This window comes from Aythya ferina (genome assembly GCF_964211825.1).
Source record: "Aythya ferina genome assembly, chromosome: 5".
Taxonomy (NCBI): Eukaryota; Metazoa; Chordata; class Aves; order Anseriformes; family Anatidae; genus Aythya; species Aythya ferina.
Genome location: NC_140301.1, coordinates 10,823,425 through 10,844,641, shown reverse-complemented (window position 1 = coordinate 10,844,641; position 21,217 = coordinate 10,823,425). Strand labels below are relative to the sequence as shown.

Here is a 21,217-nt window from a genome sequence, read left to right as displayed (position 1 = left end):
TACATGTGTCTTGATTTACCTTGAAATTGACTGTCATCCTGTGATACAGAAAAGTGAGGGCAATGCAAAGATTAAAGTAAGGCTGGAGAAGCCTTTGGTCTTGCTGTTAATGAAAGGGCTCTTCCAAAGGGTTTTAATTCAGAGTATGTAAAAATGAGTATTTTCCTCATGTTTTAGAGGCACCACTTCTTTCTTGTCTATAAAAGGCTAAATTTAGCCTGTGATCCTTTGAGCACCTCGTATTTACTAGTATATTTAAGCTTATCTTTGGTTCCAGGCAGAAATGCCATTTACCTCTGAGTAGGATGCTAGCCAGATGATTGCACTGGCATAAATGAAGATTACCAAGAAGGATTCCACATTGACGTTTATGATTAGGTCTATAGTTGAAACCCTTTGCTTGACCTGAAGAAATTTCACTGCATTCTCTTTATTCTGCTGAACAAAACTGTAAATCCACCAGCGCAGAGGTGTAAAACATTCAGGTTTTCTTTTTGCAATCCAACTGCATAAGGGAAGCTCCCAGTAATTGGAGGAAGAAGCGAGAAACTTCAGGGTCAGGTAGCTCACCACCTCTAACTGCTGCCTTACCACAACAAAATAAAGCAGGAGAGTAAAGTGCAAGAGCTGCAGCAAATTAAGCTCAGTGGCAGCAGTTAGAGATGCTGGATGAAAGCGAAATATGGCCCATAGGTCTGCAAGTTTCGTTGAGATCCAGTGGTAGGAATGGTGCTCTAAAGATATTAACTGTTGTTATGCATTATGAGAGAAAGGTTCAGCTCAGCTTGCATTAGAACTAGTGGCCGTGACAACTGAACTGTGCCTTCTATAAAGAGCGTGTTGATAGAGTTCCATTTCCTTTGTTCACTTCCCTTGTATTTGCTTATTGCAGTTTAGTGACGGACAGTGATATATGAGTTAGTCTTCACAACAGATACTCTTCTATGATAATCTTTTTGTGCTAATCTGTTTGTGCTGATTCTCCTTGCTGATTCTTTTTTACTGTTTTTGAACATAAATAATCATCATACACATGCTGAGTCTTGTAATTGAAGCAGAGCCATAGCTGACTCCCAGACCAGACTTCTAGCATTCAGCCATTGTGCCAACCTTGTTATTCCACTTGGTTTTCAAATGCCACATCATCAAACTGAAAAGCTCACTGTCTCTCTCGTATATTTTTTTTTCCACTTGTAGAGCACGATGAGTGCAGCAGCGGACAGCATAACTGTGATGAGAATTCAATCTGTACTAACACTGTCAGGGGACACAGCTGTACCTGCAAACCTGGATATGTGGGGAATGGGACCATCTGCCGAGGTAAGTCTGTTACTCTAGAAACAACATAAAAGTGGCAGACTCTATTAATATTTTCTGACAGTCCCCTACGTTCCGGTAACTTGTGATGGCTGGATTCTGTCAGTGATCCACTATCTGATTTATCATCTGGCAACTGAAGTATGCACGGAGATGATGGGAATTGATTTGTGCAGAACTTTGGAGCAAAAAAGAAGTATTTCTGGAATGCTAGGAGAAAAGGACTTTCCATTTACTGCCGTTGAATACTGTCATTTGAGCTACTACCTTTCAGCTTAAAATTAATGTTCATTGCTTTGGTGATTGTAGATCGTATGTGCTATCACCTTTAGCTTTGAAAATTTAATCTGATTTGTTTTAAGTTAGGGTAATCAACTCATATCCTAATATAATATTTCTGTGCTTTGACTATTCACAATAGAATACATTTTTTTTGAACCTTACCTTTAAATGTTTATTTTGAAGTTTTCTCTGTGATGTAAAAAAGAAATACCTAGCATCAGCTATGCTTTATGTGAAGTGGTAGGTCATTGACTTAAGAACTTTGGGGGGCTTGTTTCTGTGGAAAAGGACAATCAGTGATGTTTTTATAAAGACAGAGCAGTGAATATATTGACCGGTTGGTTTAGAGAGGGCTGTGTCATGAAGGTGCTTCACGAGTTCTACTTCTTCTATATTTATGAATTACCTCGTCTCATGAAAAGCTATTTATTTATTAATTTGGCATGTCTGGTGCTGCATAATTTCTGACTCTAAATAGAACTGCAATTACAGGAAAACTAACTTTTAAATTTTTGAGATGACAGTTAATGAAATTGAGAAAATTCTGTACTTAGTCTGTAGGTACAAGACACTAGATATTAATTTTTAGAATGTTATGAATTGGCCAAGGAATCCCCTAAAGGAGTACTAAGATTCATATCATTCTTGTTTCAAGCTAAAGGTCTTCAAGAAGGTTAGCCTGTCAGCTGTTAAAGTAGTATCTACTGATTGCTTTTTGATTTGACTGTCTTTGGGTACTGTCCATCTGCACAACAGTGTCACTCTATTTAAAACTGTAAGATGATTTGTAGTGATTTAAAGAAGATCACAAAAAGGTTATGAAAATGATGGCTAAGTTAAACCTTCCATCCTTATTGCAGTTCTATCACCTCCTTGGGTGATACTTGTGAGAAATTCATTCTACTACCTTTTACTATATTACAATAAATGCAAATTACACCATACACAAATATTTTCAGAAAAGTCTGAGTAAACAGCCTGGCCGTGTTCAACTGTGATATTTTAGTGTTTTTTTTTTTTTTTTTTTTTTTTCCTGAGGATTGTATAACAAGATAAACCTTTAATCATTCTTCTGTGAAACAGGGATGTTTGAATTAGTTCATACAAAACATGTTTTCACAGTGGTTTTCTTCATTTGCACACCTGATATTGGGTTTAATGTGCCAAAAATTCGAAGTAAAACTCCTGCTTCATGGTCATTAATCCAGTAATGTTGAAGTAATGAAATTGCATTAGAAAAATGCAATAAAGCTTTATCCTCAACATTTTGTTGAACTCTGAGTTGTGATTAAAATACATAGTTGTTTAGTTGGTTTTTTTTTTTTTTTTGCACAAACAAATGTACTTATAGTTACCTTTTTGAGACAGTCATACACAAAACCAGAGGAAACAGTATGTTCTTATGTTCTGACTAGCAAGCATAAATTGAGGGGAAAACTGGAGATTATAGGAAAGTGGCTTGCAGTCTAATTATTATATTCACTAGGGATGAGAATAATCTGTCATTACATTGGAATAGTTAGTACTGTTAAGCAGGTAATATTAGAATGCTGTTGTGTTTTAGTAAATGGTAAAACTCCACTTAAAGAAGTGGTCTGAGTGTCTCAGACTGTGGTTCTGTGGTCACTTGAGGTTTTCACAGTTTGGGCAGCTAATCTAAGGAACATTTCCATTCTACCCACGGTAACCCCAGGGACACCAGTACTGCCTCTCTTTTGTTGGATTTAATGGTGATATTTTGTAAGTGAAATTTGGCTAAAAAAAGAAGTAACAACAGAAAAATTACCAAGTACCAGTCACATCGGTTTCCTCACACAAGTGCTAGACTCAGCACAAGGAAAGAGGTCTGGACATAGCAGGACAGCTATAAAGAGTGTATGTTGTCTTTTAGTAATTCTTGGCCTTCATCTTCAAGCAACATTTTTTTTTTTTAAATGATATGAGCCAAGGTGATAAATTTAATATAATACCATCTGAAGTTGATAAACATCTATGTTCTACTATGTTCTACTTAAACCACCTGTAAGGGTTTACATTACAGACATTTCCATGCACAAAATGGTTGTTTCAACTGCCACTGAAGTAATATTTCTGTAGTTCCATTAGAAATCTTATTAATATTGTCCAGCAACACTGTAAATAGAATAGTGATTTTATGATCAAGAACAGGATTTGCTTTTGTGCCCAATTGTGCAATATATTTAATATCATAGTCTTCACGACGTTATGAAATCAGAATAATGCTGTTCTTTGACTTCACTGACTAGTACTTTGATAACATCTTTATAAGAAAACAAAATACTGCTATTTATGTTTTAGAAAATGTATGCACGTTTAAATGAAATTGCATGGTGAAATACTGGTAAATACAATGAAATTACTCTGGCAGGCAAATTTATGACATCTGCAATTTTTGTGGAAAGTAGGAAGAAATAAAAATGACAAATAATCTGAATGTGAATATTATGATTGCTGTTGATTTAGAAATAAAAACAAAAAAAAGGAAGTGAAGAGGAAAGCAAATAATTTTTAAAAATCTGTAGAATCAGGCTGTCTCCTTTCTTGAGTACAAAAATAAAGGAGGAAGAAATTCTGTGCTTTTCTGTAAAAGTGGTAGACTAGTCTGTGTAATTAAGAAGTGGATTGTGTCTAACTAGATGTGGAAACTGTCATGAGGAAAAGCAGTAGACAAGGGCCTAGTGTAAGACCAAATGCTCTTCTGCTTTAAAATAGATACAGCTATAGTTTAAGTGACACTGACATGGGAAGAGAAGTGAGAATGAACACAAACAAATTTTTATAAATACATAGGTACCAAAACATAGACAGTAAGATTGTATGAAACAGAGGAAAACTAAACTTTTCCTATGGGTGTACATACATGTATGCTCCCAATTTCAGTGAAAGAAGTGGGCTTTAGCATCTCAGAAAGATACTGAAATTTTGGGGATAGACTGCGGGGAAAAAAGCAGCTGAATTGAGATGAAAAGGCAATTTCAATGCTGTGCCATCACCGTTAGCAAATTTGACAGAGCACAGGACTCAGCATCAGATAAATTGTCTCAATATTTCTACAGACAATAAAAAGTATTATAAGGAAGCATTTGCTGGAAGAAATTAAAGCACAAAAGGCAGAGGACAAAGGTAAAATGAGGAGAATAGGTATTCTGAATTTACAGATTTATTAAGCTGCTTTTTTTGTATGAAGAACACTTTGAAAAAAAAATAATCAAAAGAACTAATACTGATGAAGGGAATAGAAGTCATGGGTAGGTAACTCACACCATGCCTATTTACTTGAATTCTGTGAATGAATTCATGGATGAGGGTGAAGTCAATTTAGAAGAAGTCACTGAACTTCAGGATAAGACTTAATAGTGCAGTATAAAGGCAATTAACTTATCAGGGCAGAAGGGAAAGGTGATCCAAAAAAAAAAAAATAGCAAATGGATTGGGGTGTGAGTGGGAGGGGGTAAATGGCTACCCGATACAATAGCGTTGTCTGTCAGGATGGGCCACGTAGGAAATTAGTGGTAATGTCTAGATGAAAGAAGAGACTAAGACAATGAGGTTTCTGAGTAACATGTCAGCTGTAGACAATGTTTAGGTGTGAAAGTAAAACTCTGTCATATGTAAAATGAGCAAAACTCAATGTTATGACTGTAGCTGAAGAGCCAGGGATGTTGAATGCACAGATTTATAGTGGACTATAGAGTCTTGGTCTGTGTATCATTGCAGTGTTTCTGGGTGAAATCTTGGCAGGGTTTGAATCCTGAAGCTTGGAAAACGTATGTAAGGAGAACATTTTTCTGTGCTTTTTGTCTTCTTAAGTTCTAGTTTTAGTTGTGTTTGGTAGCCTTGCATGAAATGCTGTAGAAGTGATGTTGTGCAAAGTACAAGTCACCACCAGTGTCTTTTTGCAATCAGTTGTCGTCTTGTTTTATACAAAGACGCCCAGAAGGACTGTATGAGTCTTGTCCTAGCTCTTGATAGTTTGTTTCAAATCTTGTTTCAGAGTAAGTTCTGCTCGTAGAGGTACTTACCTAGAAACAGAAAAATAGCAGTGGCCTTTTTTTTTTTTTTTTTAGTATACTTGGTAAAACACTAGACATTCTCCTGAAATACAGACAAGCTGAATTTGTTAAACCTTTTTTCATGTGTCTCACTAATGCAGAACAACCAGAAGTCTAGTGCTCAAACAAGAGTGGGTATTTTTCATTTTATTTTGGTGTTTTACCTGTTTTGTCTGTGTAACAGACTGTATTTGGTCTGCTACTAATATCTCCCTTAGTGGTTTTTACTGAGATGTAGATTTATTAGAATGATTAAATGGGGTGGATTTAGTTAGTCATAAACCTTAAAGCACGTGCGATATGACTGATGCCTGGGAAGAGAGACATCAGGTGTTGTGATATAAAAGTCAAAACAGTGTTTATTCTAATTAGTATTCAGGTTGTAGAATGGTTAATTTCTGCCAGCGTATGGAATAGGATTTATTTTTCCTGTTCTGTTCCCCTGCAGCATTTCTCAGGAAACAGTCAGGGGATTACAACTCAGTGTATAGTAGAGAGTTAAAAAATAAAGTCATTATTTTAAAATGAAAATGTCTCAGTTATTCTAGTTCAATTTGGAAGTCCAAATTAGTGTTAATTGTGCTGCAGTTCTTCCTGTATATGTACCTTGGAAGGTGTGTTTTGGAGTGTGGTTGTCACCGATGAACTAATCAGTTCCTTCGTGAAAAACTCGCTGTGATGCTGGTATGGAAAAGTGACCAGATTTGAACAGATTTTTTTGTTTTGTTTTAAGGTAATGGGAATAATTGTATGGAGTCTTTATTCATAATATATTCAAAAATTTTACTGGTGACTGGAGTACATCAGAGGCTTGAAAATTACTTCTGTCTGGTGTAACTCATTAAGTCGGCCTATTTCACACTGTCTTAATCTCAAACAGTAATTAGATGGTCATATTACTTTTTTTAACAAATGACAGTCTGAGAGCTATCTTTTGTTGCAGCTTTCTCCTTTGTTTCCAAGCAGGTACTTTTTTAGTAACGTAATTCTTAGCCTAAAATATGCTTAATAACCTGAAATACGTGCAAGTGAAAGAAATGTATGCCTTCCAATGTGTAGGTAGTATGTTGATGGTGTAGTAAACAGGTGCCTAAAGACAACTTTTCATCATCTTTTATGAAAAATAGTCAAGAATAGTATGAGAAAGAAGAAAAAAGTCAAAACCAACATCAACAGCAAAAACAAAACAAACAAACAAAAGTGAGCCTTATGGGTTATTTGGGTTCTCTGCTTTTTTTTTTTTTTGGTCTCTTTTATGTTGACATCAGCAAATGCCAGCAATGAGACTGTCTGATGTGCTGATGTTTTAATATAAAAGCATATCTGATCACTCCAAGGTGACTAACTGTCTCTTAGGTTTATTTAGATTGTGTGTGTGTGTATATGTCTGTCTGTCTGTCAGGGGTGGAGTTTAAATCCCTTAATGGTGCATTGGAATGTGTTATGAGTAATATGTAGGCCAGCACAGCATTGGGAAAAAACGAACAGGTCTTTCTGCTTAGTCTCTGGCATTCATAGTTGCAAGGCTTGGAATGGCTGATATGCCCTCTCAAGGCTTTAAATGCTGTTTTGTTATAATATGCACAAGTGTTATTAAAGAATATGGGAGATTTGACTCATTTTGAGGTTTTGATCTTGGTTCTTTCTTCACTGTCTTGAAATTTGTGCAGTTGTTTATACCTAGTATGTAGCATACAAATCTCTGCAAGAGCAAATATGCACACTTGCTTTTTGGTGTCACTTGGCACATGCAAGATACCATGTGAAGTGTAAGACACGGGATAGTCATACTTTTGGGTGAAACATTCTAGATATAACCGATTTAATGATTTTAAAACAATATACAGATATACATCAGTGAGATCAGAATTCCTATGGAGTATTCATTCTAAAACTATCAGAACTGAACTAAATCCACTGTACTAAAAAAAATGAAAATTTGAAATTTTAATGTAGGAATCTTTGTGTTTTTGTTCATGATTAGTTAGTTATCAATATATTGATAACCAACGTATCCATAACATCTCATTTGTGTATTGGTTTTGAAGTTATATAAACACCCTTTGTAAATTACTAGCCATGTACTTTTAAAGCTACTTCACTTCTAATGATTTTGCTTTGCTTTTGGACTGTAACGATTTAAATCAGTTGTGTTGAAATTAAGATTGTTTAGGATATTTTTTCTTGTCCTTAAAAGATCATCATCTAGATTTAGTCATGTGAGATTTTGAAATTTGGGCGTAATTATTTCTGTATTAAGAGTTAAGCTCAGCATATTCACCATTATGCAGTCAAATTTTACAGCCTCTCCAAGGGCAGAACATTTCCTGCTGACAAGATCCTGTTCTGTGTGGGAGATTGTTCAAGATGATTTAGAATGCACATCAGTTAGGGAAATAGATAATTTAAAAAGCATGATTAATGCATCTTGTTAGAATCTGGATCCTGATCTCTCTGCTGTCACAGATCGTCTCCCTGCTCTAGATTTACAACTAATGTAAAATGGCTGTCATACTGATTTGTGTTTGCTGAGTAAGTGGTCCAGTCCAGACCAACTGTAGCATCTGTGTATTGTATCTGTATAAAAGGAAGTAAATCCTGTAGTTATCACATGTGAAATATTTTAAAAGTTGATCTTACAGGTTTGTTTGCTTGTGTGAGTCTAAAGGGCTCGGTAGGCCTACTCCCGAGCATTTGTGAGTGTTCCTAGGTTTACATTCTGGAAATGGAGAATCTGTTGTTGACTTGGTTGCCAATTGTCTCTTACTGCTTTGGTTAACAGTGGTTCCTCTAGACTCAGCAGTTCAGCATGAAAAGGCAAAAGAATGCCACAAAGATGAAATTCTTTGGATTCTCTGTAGGAAACAGCCAAGCTATATTAAAAAAAAATATATATATATATATCTTGCCCAAATGTAAAGTAAGACCATTGCAGGTTTGTTTTGGCATCACTGGAATACCTGCATGGCCGCACCAATGGGAAAGGAAGTACTTTTTCACAGAACATATAATCAAATTGCAGAACCCTTGATCACAGAATGGTTAGGAGCCTGGGAGGATTGAAAAAGCTGCATCGCATCTCATAACAGATGAGAATCCCAATTGGTGGGTGCTCAGTCTTAGGTTTGAGGAATGTCATGGGGACTCCTTGAAGTGTCACCATATATCTTTGCCATGTTCTTTCCCTTGGCATTCATTATGGGAACATAGAGAGAGGATGCTGGGCTAGGAGGCCCTCTGAAACAACCGGATTGATTTACTGTTATGTTCTCACCAAGATTATTCATAGAACAATGGCTTTTAGATAAAGATGGTATAATTCATTTATTTATACATTTTCAGTTGCACAAAAGGGTTACCGAGATTTTCAAAGGGATCTGTTCCTTACCATAGCAGAGGAACAGACTATGGACAGAAAACTTTCAGCCTCCTATTTTGCTGATTTTCCCACCCTACAGTAAACTAAGGTAAAAACACTGTGATTTGTCAAATGTGACAAATGCAGGCAGTACCTGATCCAGTTTTCAAACTCTGTTTGCAAACTACCAGCCTGTGTTTTTTCCAGCAGAACTACTGAAAGTATTCTAAAAATACCCAAGGAATCAAACCAAAGGAAATGTTGAGACTGCAAGGTCAATCATGTTAAAATTTGGGAGATATTTAATATTTAGGTCACCTATTTAATCTTAAGTCACTCATATCCACTGCAGTAATATAGTCTTTACTGACAAAATCACAGTTAGTTTTTTTTTCTCTGACCTTCTTACTCATTCAGTGCACGGTATAGGCCATCAATAGGTGAAAGGGATGAAGTCCTGAAAGGAGGGACTCAGTCTTTTTTGAATGCATTCTCTGAATCCAAGTCGGGGATAGGGACAAGGGGGAGTCTCCAAACAAAGGAACCTACACCCCCAAAACAAATTTAAACTAAAAATGCAGCACCCAAACTACCTTTAACTTATTTTAAGAAATAAAAGGATTATTTTTTTTTTCTGCAATGCAGCTTCTGGTAGATAGTGCAGGAAAAACTTGATAACAAATGGCTTATTTGATCATGTTTCTGAAAACGGTGTCTTAGAGTCAGGAGAACTTGCATGGCCATACGTGTAGATTTTGCTTTCTTTGTTTGCATGAGTTACGCTGGTTGGCCTACTAGTTCCGGAGGTTGCATTTATTTGTTTAGCACTGGAAATGGCAAATCTGGAAGCTATGTAGGCTGTCTGATGGGATAATTTGCATATTTCTATCTGAAACGATTCTTCAGTTTGCAACTGTTTCACAGTGGTGCTGGTATTTTAGCCTCTGCAACATGCTGAAAAGTTGAGGCACCCCTGTGTGTGTATAGAGTTCTTATCTAAAGTGTTCACCGATAAAAATAATAAATGTGGCTATGCTAAGTGAGCATATGCTAAGCACAAGACTAATGACAAGCTTAAACAGTACACTGCGAATGGTACCTGAAAGAAATGTTGCAGTGAAAAAGAATCTATTCCAGAACCTACTAAAAAATAAAAATAGAAGTGGTGTTTTGAAGATCGTATCATCAAAATGAATTATTGGGTGAATTCAGTACATGAACTACAAGAAGAATGTGAAGTAAAATAGCTTAGAACACATTAAGTGCAGAGGGAATTAGAAGTTAAAGTAAACCGAGAAGAGGTGGGAATTGAAGGGGTCTTGCTTTTCAACATGATTTAAAAGTCAGTTGTCCAAGAGTGAAAATGAACAATTTGTATGTCATAGAAACTAGGAGTTTCTCTTTAGGTATTCCTGAAGGGGCAGAGCTGCGTGACCTATGTTATTATTCCGCTGATAAATACTCAAGCATCTTAATGTGTCACCTTGATGGTGCTTGCGGTTTTCTCTCTTTTTTCAATTGTGTGCTTAAAGACGGGAATTGTCAGGCTGGATTTTTGAAGCTAAACTTCAAAACTGACTGTTTATTTGAAGGCTACATGGTGCACAGGCATATCAAGCAGGGCTTGAAATTTTAAAATGATGTAAAATTCACAAATATACCTTTTTTTTTTTTTTTTTTTTTAATTAAAGCAGTACAAGTCCATATCTTTGTGCATGCCTATCTTATCCATCTTTCTCTGTAGCCTGTTAATTATGTTGTAGCCTCAAGGGTGTAATATGTGTATGCCTCGCATAGACTATGGGATGCATTTGCTGCTACTGATGAACAGACTGGATGACTGTTCTCAACTGTCACTTGTACTATTAAAATGTATCGAAACCATTCCCTTGAGCATATGATTTCAGTGCCTGATGGCTTTGCGAAGGAGCTGCTGTGAGTGGAAAGCCCTGGGATGGAATAAAATGGCAGTTGGGTGTGGAGCTATAGGAATGCATGCAGAGCTTAAATAGGCAATATCCATTCCCCTGCATTAATTATAATGGTTTACGGATGCTCATTAATATGCCACTTTTATTACTGAGACACATGGTTGCGCTGCTTTCCTGACACCTATTATTTCCTCCCTCTGAACAGAACAAAGGAAACAATAGTCGCCTGACATTGCCATGACATATGTTATTTCCCAATAAAAGACTGAGGTAATCAAATCAGTCCTGCATGCGCAACACAGTATTCCCTTAGCCTTAGGAGAGAGGCAAGTGAGAAAATTCTTAATGTGGTAATTTTAGACCTGACTGGGCAAGGTATGTGTCTAACTGAAAGTAAGCAATTGATTCCAGTGAGACTACTTATGTAATTAGGTGCTTAAGTTTTTACTTTAGTGCCACAAATATGTTTTGCTGTGCTTATGTCACATGGGTTAGGATGAACACAGGCAGTAAGCATTCATCTTTTGCTGTGGATATCAAGTGGAGGTTGAATTCGTCATATCTGAAGAATAGCTGACCAGCCAAACCCACCTATCGCTCATCTTGGAATCCTCAACAAACAGAGGGAGCTGATACTTCTACTTAGTAGTAATGTTCATTCAAGATCCATTAGAAGCAGTACGTAGCATTATGTTAAAAAACAATGTTTCTGTAGAAATTTAATCAGTCAGTGTAAGGTTATAAGATAACAAGACTTAGAAACTAATTTTCAGTGACATCACAGGACGTAGTTGGAGCCAAAATAAAAATGAGTGGGAATCTGCGAGTAGTTGCTAATGGTTATTGGCCAAGTGATTCTGAAGACTCCATTATTTGTTTATTCTTTTACTGCTATAGAAGCTCTGAAATTCAGAAATAGCTCAGGTAGCAAGGTCTGATCCACTGAGTATTTGTACCCGTTGCTTTAAAAGTTTATCAGGTGAAAGAAAATAAGTGAAAAAGCACCTGCACACAGCATAATAGAGGACAGGTGAGAGATATCTTCTGGCCACTTGATGCAACCACCAGCACAGGGAGTTGTGTAACCTTGCACTTGCTTTCCTGCTCCTGTGTTTCCCACATGCCTAATTCTGGAACGAGAGGGATGAGGATGGGAAAACCTCCTCTCTCACTTCCTTTGCTGCCGTGTCTTTTTCCTGAAAGAAATAGAGCTGTGCTTTTCATTTATTCCAGTGAAGGGACGAGTTAACCTTCTCCCCACCCCGCCCTCCACCACCTTCCAGGCAAGTACTTCATCAGCAGAACACTCTGCAGGATGTGGGTGATGGCATGTCCCCTTGCCTTGCTTTGTGTGGCCCTGGGTGGGTTTTGTATGGAGGCTCTTTATGGAAATTGGGGCTTTCTGTGGGATGCCCTGGTGTGCTCTTAGGTGCTTGGGCATGAGGATGGTGAGGTTGGGAGTCCCTCATGACCTGAGGGAGCTTGATTTCTGTTTGTTCCAGCTGACAGCACCTGGTTCTGTGCCGAAGGTTTATGCCTTGTCTCAAGGTATCTGTGCAAAACGGCAGGTGCCTGGCATCTCTAGTGGGGCTCAGTGGGTAGGATGATGAGAAGAGCCAAGGAAGAGCACTGAATGACATTTTTAGATGTCCTAACTGAAATTCTGTCCATACTGTATTTGAGGCATACGAGTGCTTTTTATGACCTTTGCCTTTGTGTTTTTTTCTGTTCAACACTGTTTTTATGGTTCTTGTTGGTCTGAATGTCTTCTTGGGAGAGTTACACCTAGGGATACAATAAATTACACCTAATGCATGAAATCAGATGCATGAAAACAATTTTAATTAACTGATACTGATAAAGGTATATGTTAGAAATTTGCAAGCAGTGTTTCCTCATGCTGAGTGCTTAAAACTGGATTGCACATTAAACAGAAGCATGATGCACATCTAGAAGTATATCAGGTACTTTTATGATGCGTTTCTAAGCCCTGAACTGTGATTTTTATATAGGCTTGAAAATCTTTTATATCACTGTATTCTGGCCGTCACTGAGAAATATGCAGGCCTTCAATGCAAATAAACTGCTGTAGAATGAAACTGAGCTTGAAGTAAGCAAACTTGGCATACTGTATTTGCATCTGAATATGGTTACCTAATTCTTATTTAAATCTTAATGTTCTTTTGACCTGATAAGCCCTGTCAACTACGCCTCCTAGGTTATACCAGACAGATCCAGTCAGGCTCACATCTGTTCTAGGCAGGCATTCTAGGCACATGTTAATGAAATAATATGTAAAATGACATAGTTTGTTCTTGCCTTGAATACATTTGACAGATATTTCAAACTACAGGTATCATGAGAAGAAGCATCTTCACTAGATTTTTTTTTTTTTAATGCCATCTAAAGAACGGATGCACTCTTGAGACACTTAGTACTGTTTATTTGTAACACACTGCAGTGCTGAAATGCTCCACAAGACCAATTGCCCTTAAGTGTCATAGGCTGCATTTCTGTGCCTCATACTGGTGACTTCAACAGACTGCAAAGGCAACATTTATCTCCGCTTAGCTGAGCCACTTAAACACTTCTCTCATCCACAGACTGCCTGCAGTCCGAGGATGAGAATACTTCTAATTTAAGGGAAATTATTTTAACCCTGCAGTTGGTACACACTAATTTATAAAATGTGCAGTAGAGAGAGGATGCGGAAGACGGTGTCTACTGAGGCAGTTATTCACATTTACGTGGACGGTGACATTTGTTCATGAGGACTGTTGAACACACAGTCAGAGGCTTGAACACAGCCTTTTCAGCGTGTGCAGTGATAGATGGCTGTAGATGTAGAAACGCAGGAGGAAAGTTGAAACTTTCATGCAGTGATATTGCAATTCCACTTAGAGTTAGGAAAAGGCAAAGACCGAGAGCATCTCCGTATCGTGCAGCGGAGCATGGCCCAGTATTGCTGCCAGCCCTGACTGCTGTGGTAGGCAGAGCGTGCAAAGGGCGCGGGTGCAGAAGGCTGGGGACTGTCTGAGCCCCAGGCGTGGCGGGCACTGCCAAGCGCCAGCAGTGCGCTCTGAGCCAAGGATGGCACTGCTTTGCTGCCTCCAGCATCGTACCTTGTTGCCTGTTCAGTGCTACCTTAGGTATCTCTGCACCGTTGTGAAAAGTACATTTTTAATTTGTGCTTAGTAACCTCAAGCCATGTTAATATTTTTTGTCATGATTCCAGTATTATTTGTATGTAATTAAAATGCTGATATAATTACAAGAGTTCCTGTTTAACCCAGCCTACTGCCTTTTCGTTGAAGTCCCCGGTTAGGTAATAAAATTTATTCAATCATGTTAGGTATTTCTTGTTAAACTATAATAATTTGAGGAGTCTTCCTGTAAGTCAGGCGAGACTTTTGTATCAATGCATGGTAATTGTATCGGTGATGGACCATACAAAAGTATCTTCTGCTAGCCCTGTATTTGCATTTCACTAGTGATGTCGATTAGTTGGCATGAGATCTCTTTTTATTGCATTGCTTCAAGGATGCACGGAAGCAACTGTTAGGTATATAACAACATGATCTTGTAAAACAACACAGACCTTGTAAGTTTGAGCCACCACAAAGCTTAATGTGACTTTTGTTTTCCAAGCCAAAAATCAGTGCAGACGTGGAAGGTTCAAATCTCATCCTCAACAGTTACAGGTATTGTGCGTTTTAATCTCAGGTGTCCAGTTAAACAATGCTGATGGAAGCATGTCTGCAACATAATTGCAGCATTCTTGTGATGTTTGAATTGTGACTGCTGGGTTGCCAAAATATGGTTTTACTGCAGATTTGTTTCTTCAAAAATATGTGTTAGAAGCCAGAATGTGGACTGTTAAATGCAATGTAGGAAATCAAACTACATTTCAGTGGAGGATAGCAATAATTTGTTGAGCTGGTCAATTACTTTCAAACCAGTGAGAATTACATAAATCAAAAAGTTAACTGGCTTCTTTTGACACGACGCTGTTTTCTTTGTGCTGTTAAAGACATACCTAGATCAATTTTTAAGGTGTTGAGCAGCTATCGTGGCATGTATCACTTTGAAAAGGGAATTGATACAGCTTCCACTTTGTCTATTGGTATAAGAATAAATCACAAAATGGTCCGCCTGCAAGTCTGTAAGCTCAATACTGCAGTGCTGTTGCACCGAGTTGTGTGTGATTGTGACAGCAATTATTTGGATCTTGTGACAAGGTAACATAACGATTTTTTTTGTTTGCTTGTTTTGGCTGTGACATTTCATTTGCAATGTCGTATAGATTTGATTTATTGAAAACATTCTATGGAATTTCTGTGTTAGAAGAAATTTTCTGAAACTGACACCACCTTTTGTGAAGTTCCTTGTAGTTCTTGCATACAGATGAGGGTGACGCTAAAGCTGGCTTGCTGAGCGCCAGCTCTGTGGATGGGCTGTGTTTGCTTTTAGTCTGCCTTTTTTTGTGCAGTCCCTTCACTTATAGGTTGTGTGGGTTGTGCGTTGTTGTGGTGTGCTGCTGACTCTTGTTCCGGAAGAGCCCTGTATGCTTTTGTGTAATGTGGTCAATAGTGGCTTGACAATATATAGGGGAAGGAAGAAGAGAAATGGAAGAGAAAGTCAAGAGAGTTTAGTAGCTCTGTGAGATGTAGAAGAATGCTTATCCCTGCTCTGCTCGGCATGCACACACATACTTAGCGAGTCAGTCAGATCAGTCAAGCCAAAATTGTCTCCTCTCCTCTGCAGGAGCCCTGGCTTCACCCAGTTGTACACAGCTTCTGTACTCAGAACAAATTGAGACTATCTGCTGTAAGCATTGTTATCAATGTCTTAGAAGAACACAAGTTAATAAGGGCAGGGAACCAAGTCTATTACTAATGCCTTCCACTGCCCGCAGCCATTGCTGCAGTGCATGGACTGGCAAGAAACAAGAGAGGATAATCCAAGGAAGCAACATATGTGATTGTCTGTATCCCTTCTTGTTTCATATTATCCTTTCTGATTTTAATGACACAGTCAGCGGACAGCCTCTAGTCCTTGGAGTTATTATGGTTTGTCTTAGATTTTTCTTTCATTTCTTCCTAACTTCCAGATTGCTACCATCATTGCCTAGGAGCTTCTGCTGAAAGGGCAGGACCTGTGGCCTATCCTGAGTGTGTCCTTTATATTGGTTCATACAGAAGTCAGCTAGCTGAGACGCAGAGCAGAGGCTTCAGGTTAGCTCTTCCCCACGATGAAACATATTAACTGTTTCAGTGTATTTGTTTTCCACTAGCTTCAGGAAAGGAGTATATTAAGGTCACCTTTTTCCCGAATCTCCCAGCAGGCAGCATAAAATGTTACTTCATCCCTAGGGCAGCATTTCTTTTGCTGTCATGTGATTATAGGGAGTTAGTCTTGCTTTTCACCTGGTCAGGTAAAAGGATGTGTCTGTGTATTGGGTTTATTAATTTTCAAATATACATGCTATGAAATTAAAGAAGTAGTTAAATATTAAATTGATGGAAAGAAATGTCCATTCAGTGCTTTTGTTTCCTCTTCTCAAGTAAGATAACTTGTAAATCTTCTGGTTGGAAACTTGCATTTCAAAGATCTTTTCCAAAACTTGGTCACAGAATTTCAATTTTACACATTCCAAGAAAGATATTTTTCTCGTACGCTGATTATTTCTTTTCCAACGTTAGAAACATCTCTAATTGTGAACTTCAAATAGGAGTATAAGTGTGGTTAGCTTGTATGGTGAGGAAATGTTTAATTTCCAATTAAGTTTTGGGGGCAGCTGTGCCTTGGGGGCAGAAGGGGAAGAAAGGAGTGGAATTTGTCAGTGGTATTTGCTGACTGGGTGATTATTAGTGATAGGAGATGCTGAAAGTTAATTAGAGTTTCTGATCTGGAACAGTGTATTAGGTTTAATTATGTCTGGAAGTCTAGTATTTTGCACTTTTTCTTTTAATTAAAATGTATGAATTTAAGAAGCAAAACTTCTAAATCTTACAGTCTGAATAGACCAAAAGCAAGAAGTAACTACACTGTCTACGTTATGCCATTAAAAAAAAAAAAAAAAAGGGCATTAGAAACTAGGGAAGATGGGGGGAAAAAAAGGCTTAAGTATCTGCCCTGTAAGAAATGAAATGTGTTATAACAGTGTACGCAGCCAGGCTTCTTAGCAGAATTCCAGATGATACCTGTGTGATGTGATATGGAATCGTAGAATCATCCACGTTGGAAAAGACCTTCGAGATCACCAAGTCCAACCACCAACCTGACCTACCGAGTTCTATCACTAAGCTATGTCCTTTAGGGCTCTGTCCACATGTGTCTTAAAGGCTTCTAGGGAAATACACCCAGGGATTGGGACTCCACCACTTCCCTGGGCAGCTCATTCCAATGCTTGACTGCCCTCTCCATGAAGAAATTCTTCCTAATATATCCAGTCTAAACCTCCCCTGGTGCAACTTGTGGCCATTGCCTCATGTCCTATCTCTAGTCACCTAGAAAAGAGACTGACACCTTCCTCGCTGCAACCTCCTTTCAGGTAGTTGTAGAGAGCACTGAGGTCTCCTCCTCTTGTCCAGAGTGAACATGTCAATTCCCTCAGCCGCTCCTCATAAGTAGCAACTTTTCCTATTCTGTGCTGTCATAGGGTCACAGTATGTTGTTGATTTTCCCATTTTGATGTGCAACATAAATATCAAAGATCCAGTACTGAGAGCATTTAGGATCATGCAAATGTGATCCCTGAGTGTACCAGGGAAATTCCAGTTGCTGTTCAGTGTTGTTGAGCTCCGGAGAACTGTATCTCAACATGGAATCAAACAATTCCTCCCCTAGGTTTTTACAGTATGGTTTCAGGTTTTAGGGGTGTTATCAGGTAAGTTGTTATGTGAGATAAAGCATGCAATTTAAAAATTAAAAGGATGAAGTAATATAGGGAAATGCACACTTACACTGATGAAAGTAAGTGCTCCTAAAGTTACTCTAATTACCTCCAGTAACAAAGTATTGGAATAAAAATGACACTATTACAATATGAACTTAAGTGATCAGTCTGAGCTACTTCTTACATTTTAATTTATCCTGAAAGGGAGTGATACATGATGAAGACGTAGCTGACGGTGGTGATAAATGCAGACCATTTCAGCAATTCTCTTGGTCTTGACAGCTCTACTCACTCATCTGTGGCTCTTGGACTGCTGGGATATATCTCCCCGGGGTTTGTTTTGTATCTCAACAGATCTTCTCTCTCCAATGACACTTTTACTTTTTGTTTGGAGGGACCGTGTTTATTCCCCCTTGGAGTCTGGATAGAACAGCACAAATAGAGTAACTTCTCACGTACACCAAGTTCAGCTTGTTCTTTTTTTCTGTTTCCAATTGTAATTCCAAGTGAAGTAAGGTCTATACTTAGCAGAGGTCAGAGTTTTAAGCTGAATGTAGGTGCTAATACAACTTTCGTTCAACAGATGGACTGAGAAATAGGGCATGAATTGAGGTGTAAGCATTTTAGCTGCGTTAATATTCTTTGTAGAATTCAACGGGTGACTGTAAAGCACAGAGGAAGCAAGCAAATGCAAGCTATAGGCAGGCCATGGGGAATGACTGACGTGCTCATGGGGTAGTGTGAGAGGCTTTCTTCAGCTGCAAGAAACACGTGGAAGAGAGCTGTGAGCTACTGGGGGAAACTGGTAAGCTGTGATGCCCTAATGTATTCCAGGGACATCGGTACTGCTACTGAAATCTCTGCACTATTATTTCGCTGATGTCCCTCTCCCTGGGGTCGTGAAGTTCCATTCTTATTTGCACGTACCTAGGAGCAGTTGAATATACTCCACAGAGGCAATATTCTGATAAAACATGTGCTGGATGAAAAGCCTTTTGAACTGCAACACTCTACGTGTTAAAGGAACATATGGGAAGCAAATGAATGCAGGGGAACAAAAGCAAGATCCTCCTGGGTGACAGTGAATCAGTGGTTTTGTTCCGTTCATTCTCTCTGGGTTTGGTATAGGCACGGACAGTCTGCTTGCGGATGTCTGGAGAGCAGGGCAGGCACATGGAAGCAGGAGCTTATTGGAAAAACAGGTATTGTTTTGTAGATGACTTGAAAAATAAGTAGACTGAAGATCATGAACTCTGGGTTTTAGTAATATTGACATAAGCTGTAACTTTAAAAACTGCCTACTTCCTGTGCTTAAATTGAATAGTTGAGTATCACAGTACAGCAAATAGCAGTCCATAAGCCTGTAGGGGGAAAAAAAAACAAAAACGAAAAAGAAACAAAAAAGAAACCAATTAGAATGTATGGCAGCGACATGTTGTAGTGTACAATGGTTTCTACATCCTCCTGCTGTACCAGTCACCAGCAGAATAAGATTTTGGGAATTGTAGAAACTGGGGTGGGAGAAGATTTTTAGACTAGGGGCCTGCAGTCATTTAAACATCTCCGGAGGTATGAGCTTTGATTCAGACTTGCTCTTGTCTTTACCAGTGCAGAATATTTTCATACTCAGTATTTCTATTATGTGTAAACAAGAGATGATTACCGTTTGCATTACGTAACAAAATTGTCTATAAAGCATAAACATTGGTAGAAAAGCTTACAAATGTTTGTGACAGCACCAGCCACTGTAATACGACAAAATGTTTTGGATCATTGTATTCTACCGAGACTTAAGTGAGTTACAGCAAGGTTAAAGCTTTGTCCTTTGTTATGTCCATAATCCACAACTTACTTTTCACAACATTCTTGTAATAATATCATAACAGCAGATAAATGATTCCTGCTTGTAGCATCCAAGACTTGAATGTGATCTCTCAGATCTTTCTCTCTTTACTATCACAAAGTTAGCTTCAGATAAAGCAATACCTTATATGAAGTTGTTGTTAATGAGTTAATTAGTACAATGAACATAAAGATAGAGTAGCTATAGTAGTGCAGGAATATATCAGATTTATATTACCTTATAATAACTATTTTTTCTTTATTATAAGTACTGCTCAGACTGTTGGAAAATGAGCTCTTTTGAGTTGAGCTATCCCTTTTCTCTCCTGTGTTTGCGATACTGGTTTTGCTTTGCAATACATGTTTTGTTTAGGCACCCATTATGATAGTTTTATATGATGCTAGCTGTGTTCAGTGGGGATTATAAAATCCAAAGAATTTAATATTTGTTCAATTTCTCTATAAATATTTTTTTTTCACCTTGGAATTTACGTAGGTATTGCTCCATGCTGATATGCTTGAATTGGAAAGATTGATTTTTGAAAGACTGTAGCATTTTTTTTCTTGGTGGTGGTAAATTGCATATGGAATTGAAAAGAATGGCAGATGTCTGTTGTCTATTGGCAGCACGACAGTAATCTTACAAAGCAATCTCTGCCGACAAATGATTTTGTAGAAAGAAAACTTTGCACTCAGATTCCTCATTACTGCAACTTCTGCGTCAGATAAACAAGTAGAGAGAGCTTTGTTTTGAAAGCTCAACCTCTCCTGAACTTGCGACATGAAAGTGTATTGTGTTTGGAGAAATGTTTATGGTTGCCCTGCGTAAAATCTCTGCATTTGGCATTGGAAAAACACAAATGCTTAGTACCTGCTGCTTACATTTTAGCAGTCTGTTTCCCACAAGGTTTTACAGCACCATGGTTTCTGAAGTTTTGCTACCATGTGATCCTTGTCTTCGGGTAATGTTCTTTATTGTGTTTGTTGGAATGGTCCCTGAGAAGAGTCTGAGGTCTTTGAAATTGCTGGTGAGTGTAGGTCTAAGTAGTTCTGAAGGGTAAAATGCTTGTTGGGAATGTTGTTACACCTGTATACAATTGTTGGGAATGTTGTTACATCTATATAAATGTGGAGCACTCCTTTCAGCAACGTTAACTGTGTCACAACCTCTGAGGGCCTCATTCAAGTCTGCAAAATTCAGGAGGGGTGTTTGCACGGAATTAGCAGGGATGGATCTAGGCAGGGAGTTGATCAATTAGAGGGCTGTACTGAAAGCGTGGTGTGAAAGCTGTTAAATAGCATGGTAGGTCACTATTCAAAATACCAAAAATGCCTCATTAATCTTAACAATTAGCATATTAATGACTTTTTTTTTTTGTGTGTGAAGACTTTCACCCTGAGTTCTCCTCCAGGAAGAATGATATGACCTTGTGCATTCGAGTAATCATCCACTTTAAATACTATAATAACCTAAGAACTCTTAGGAGCTGATTAAAGGGAATTTTCTTGTACAGCT

At 38.1% G+C, this 21,217-nt stretch overlaps 1 protein-coding gene across 5 annotated transcripts in view; it reads left to right on the top strand.

The window, feature by feature from the left end:
- The window catches only part of NELL1 (neural EGFL like 1), a 287,963-nt gene that overhangs the window by 180,722 nt on the left and 86,024 nt on the right, over nt 1-21,217 (top strand). For all 5 annotated transcript variants that reach the window (XM_084520793.1, XM_084520792.1, XM_084520790.1 and 2 more), the window contains exon 14: nt 1,198-1,320. In XM_084520793.1, coding sequence (XP_084376919.1) covers nt 1,198-1,320 — 123 coding nt within the window. The remainder of the gene's footprint in view (nt 1-1,197; nt 1,321-21,217) is intronic.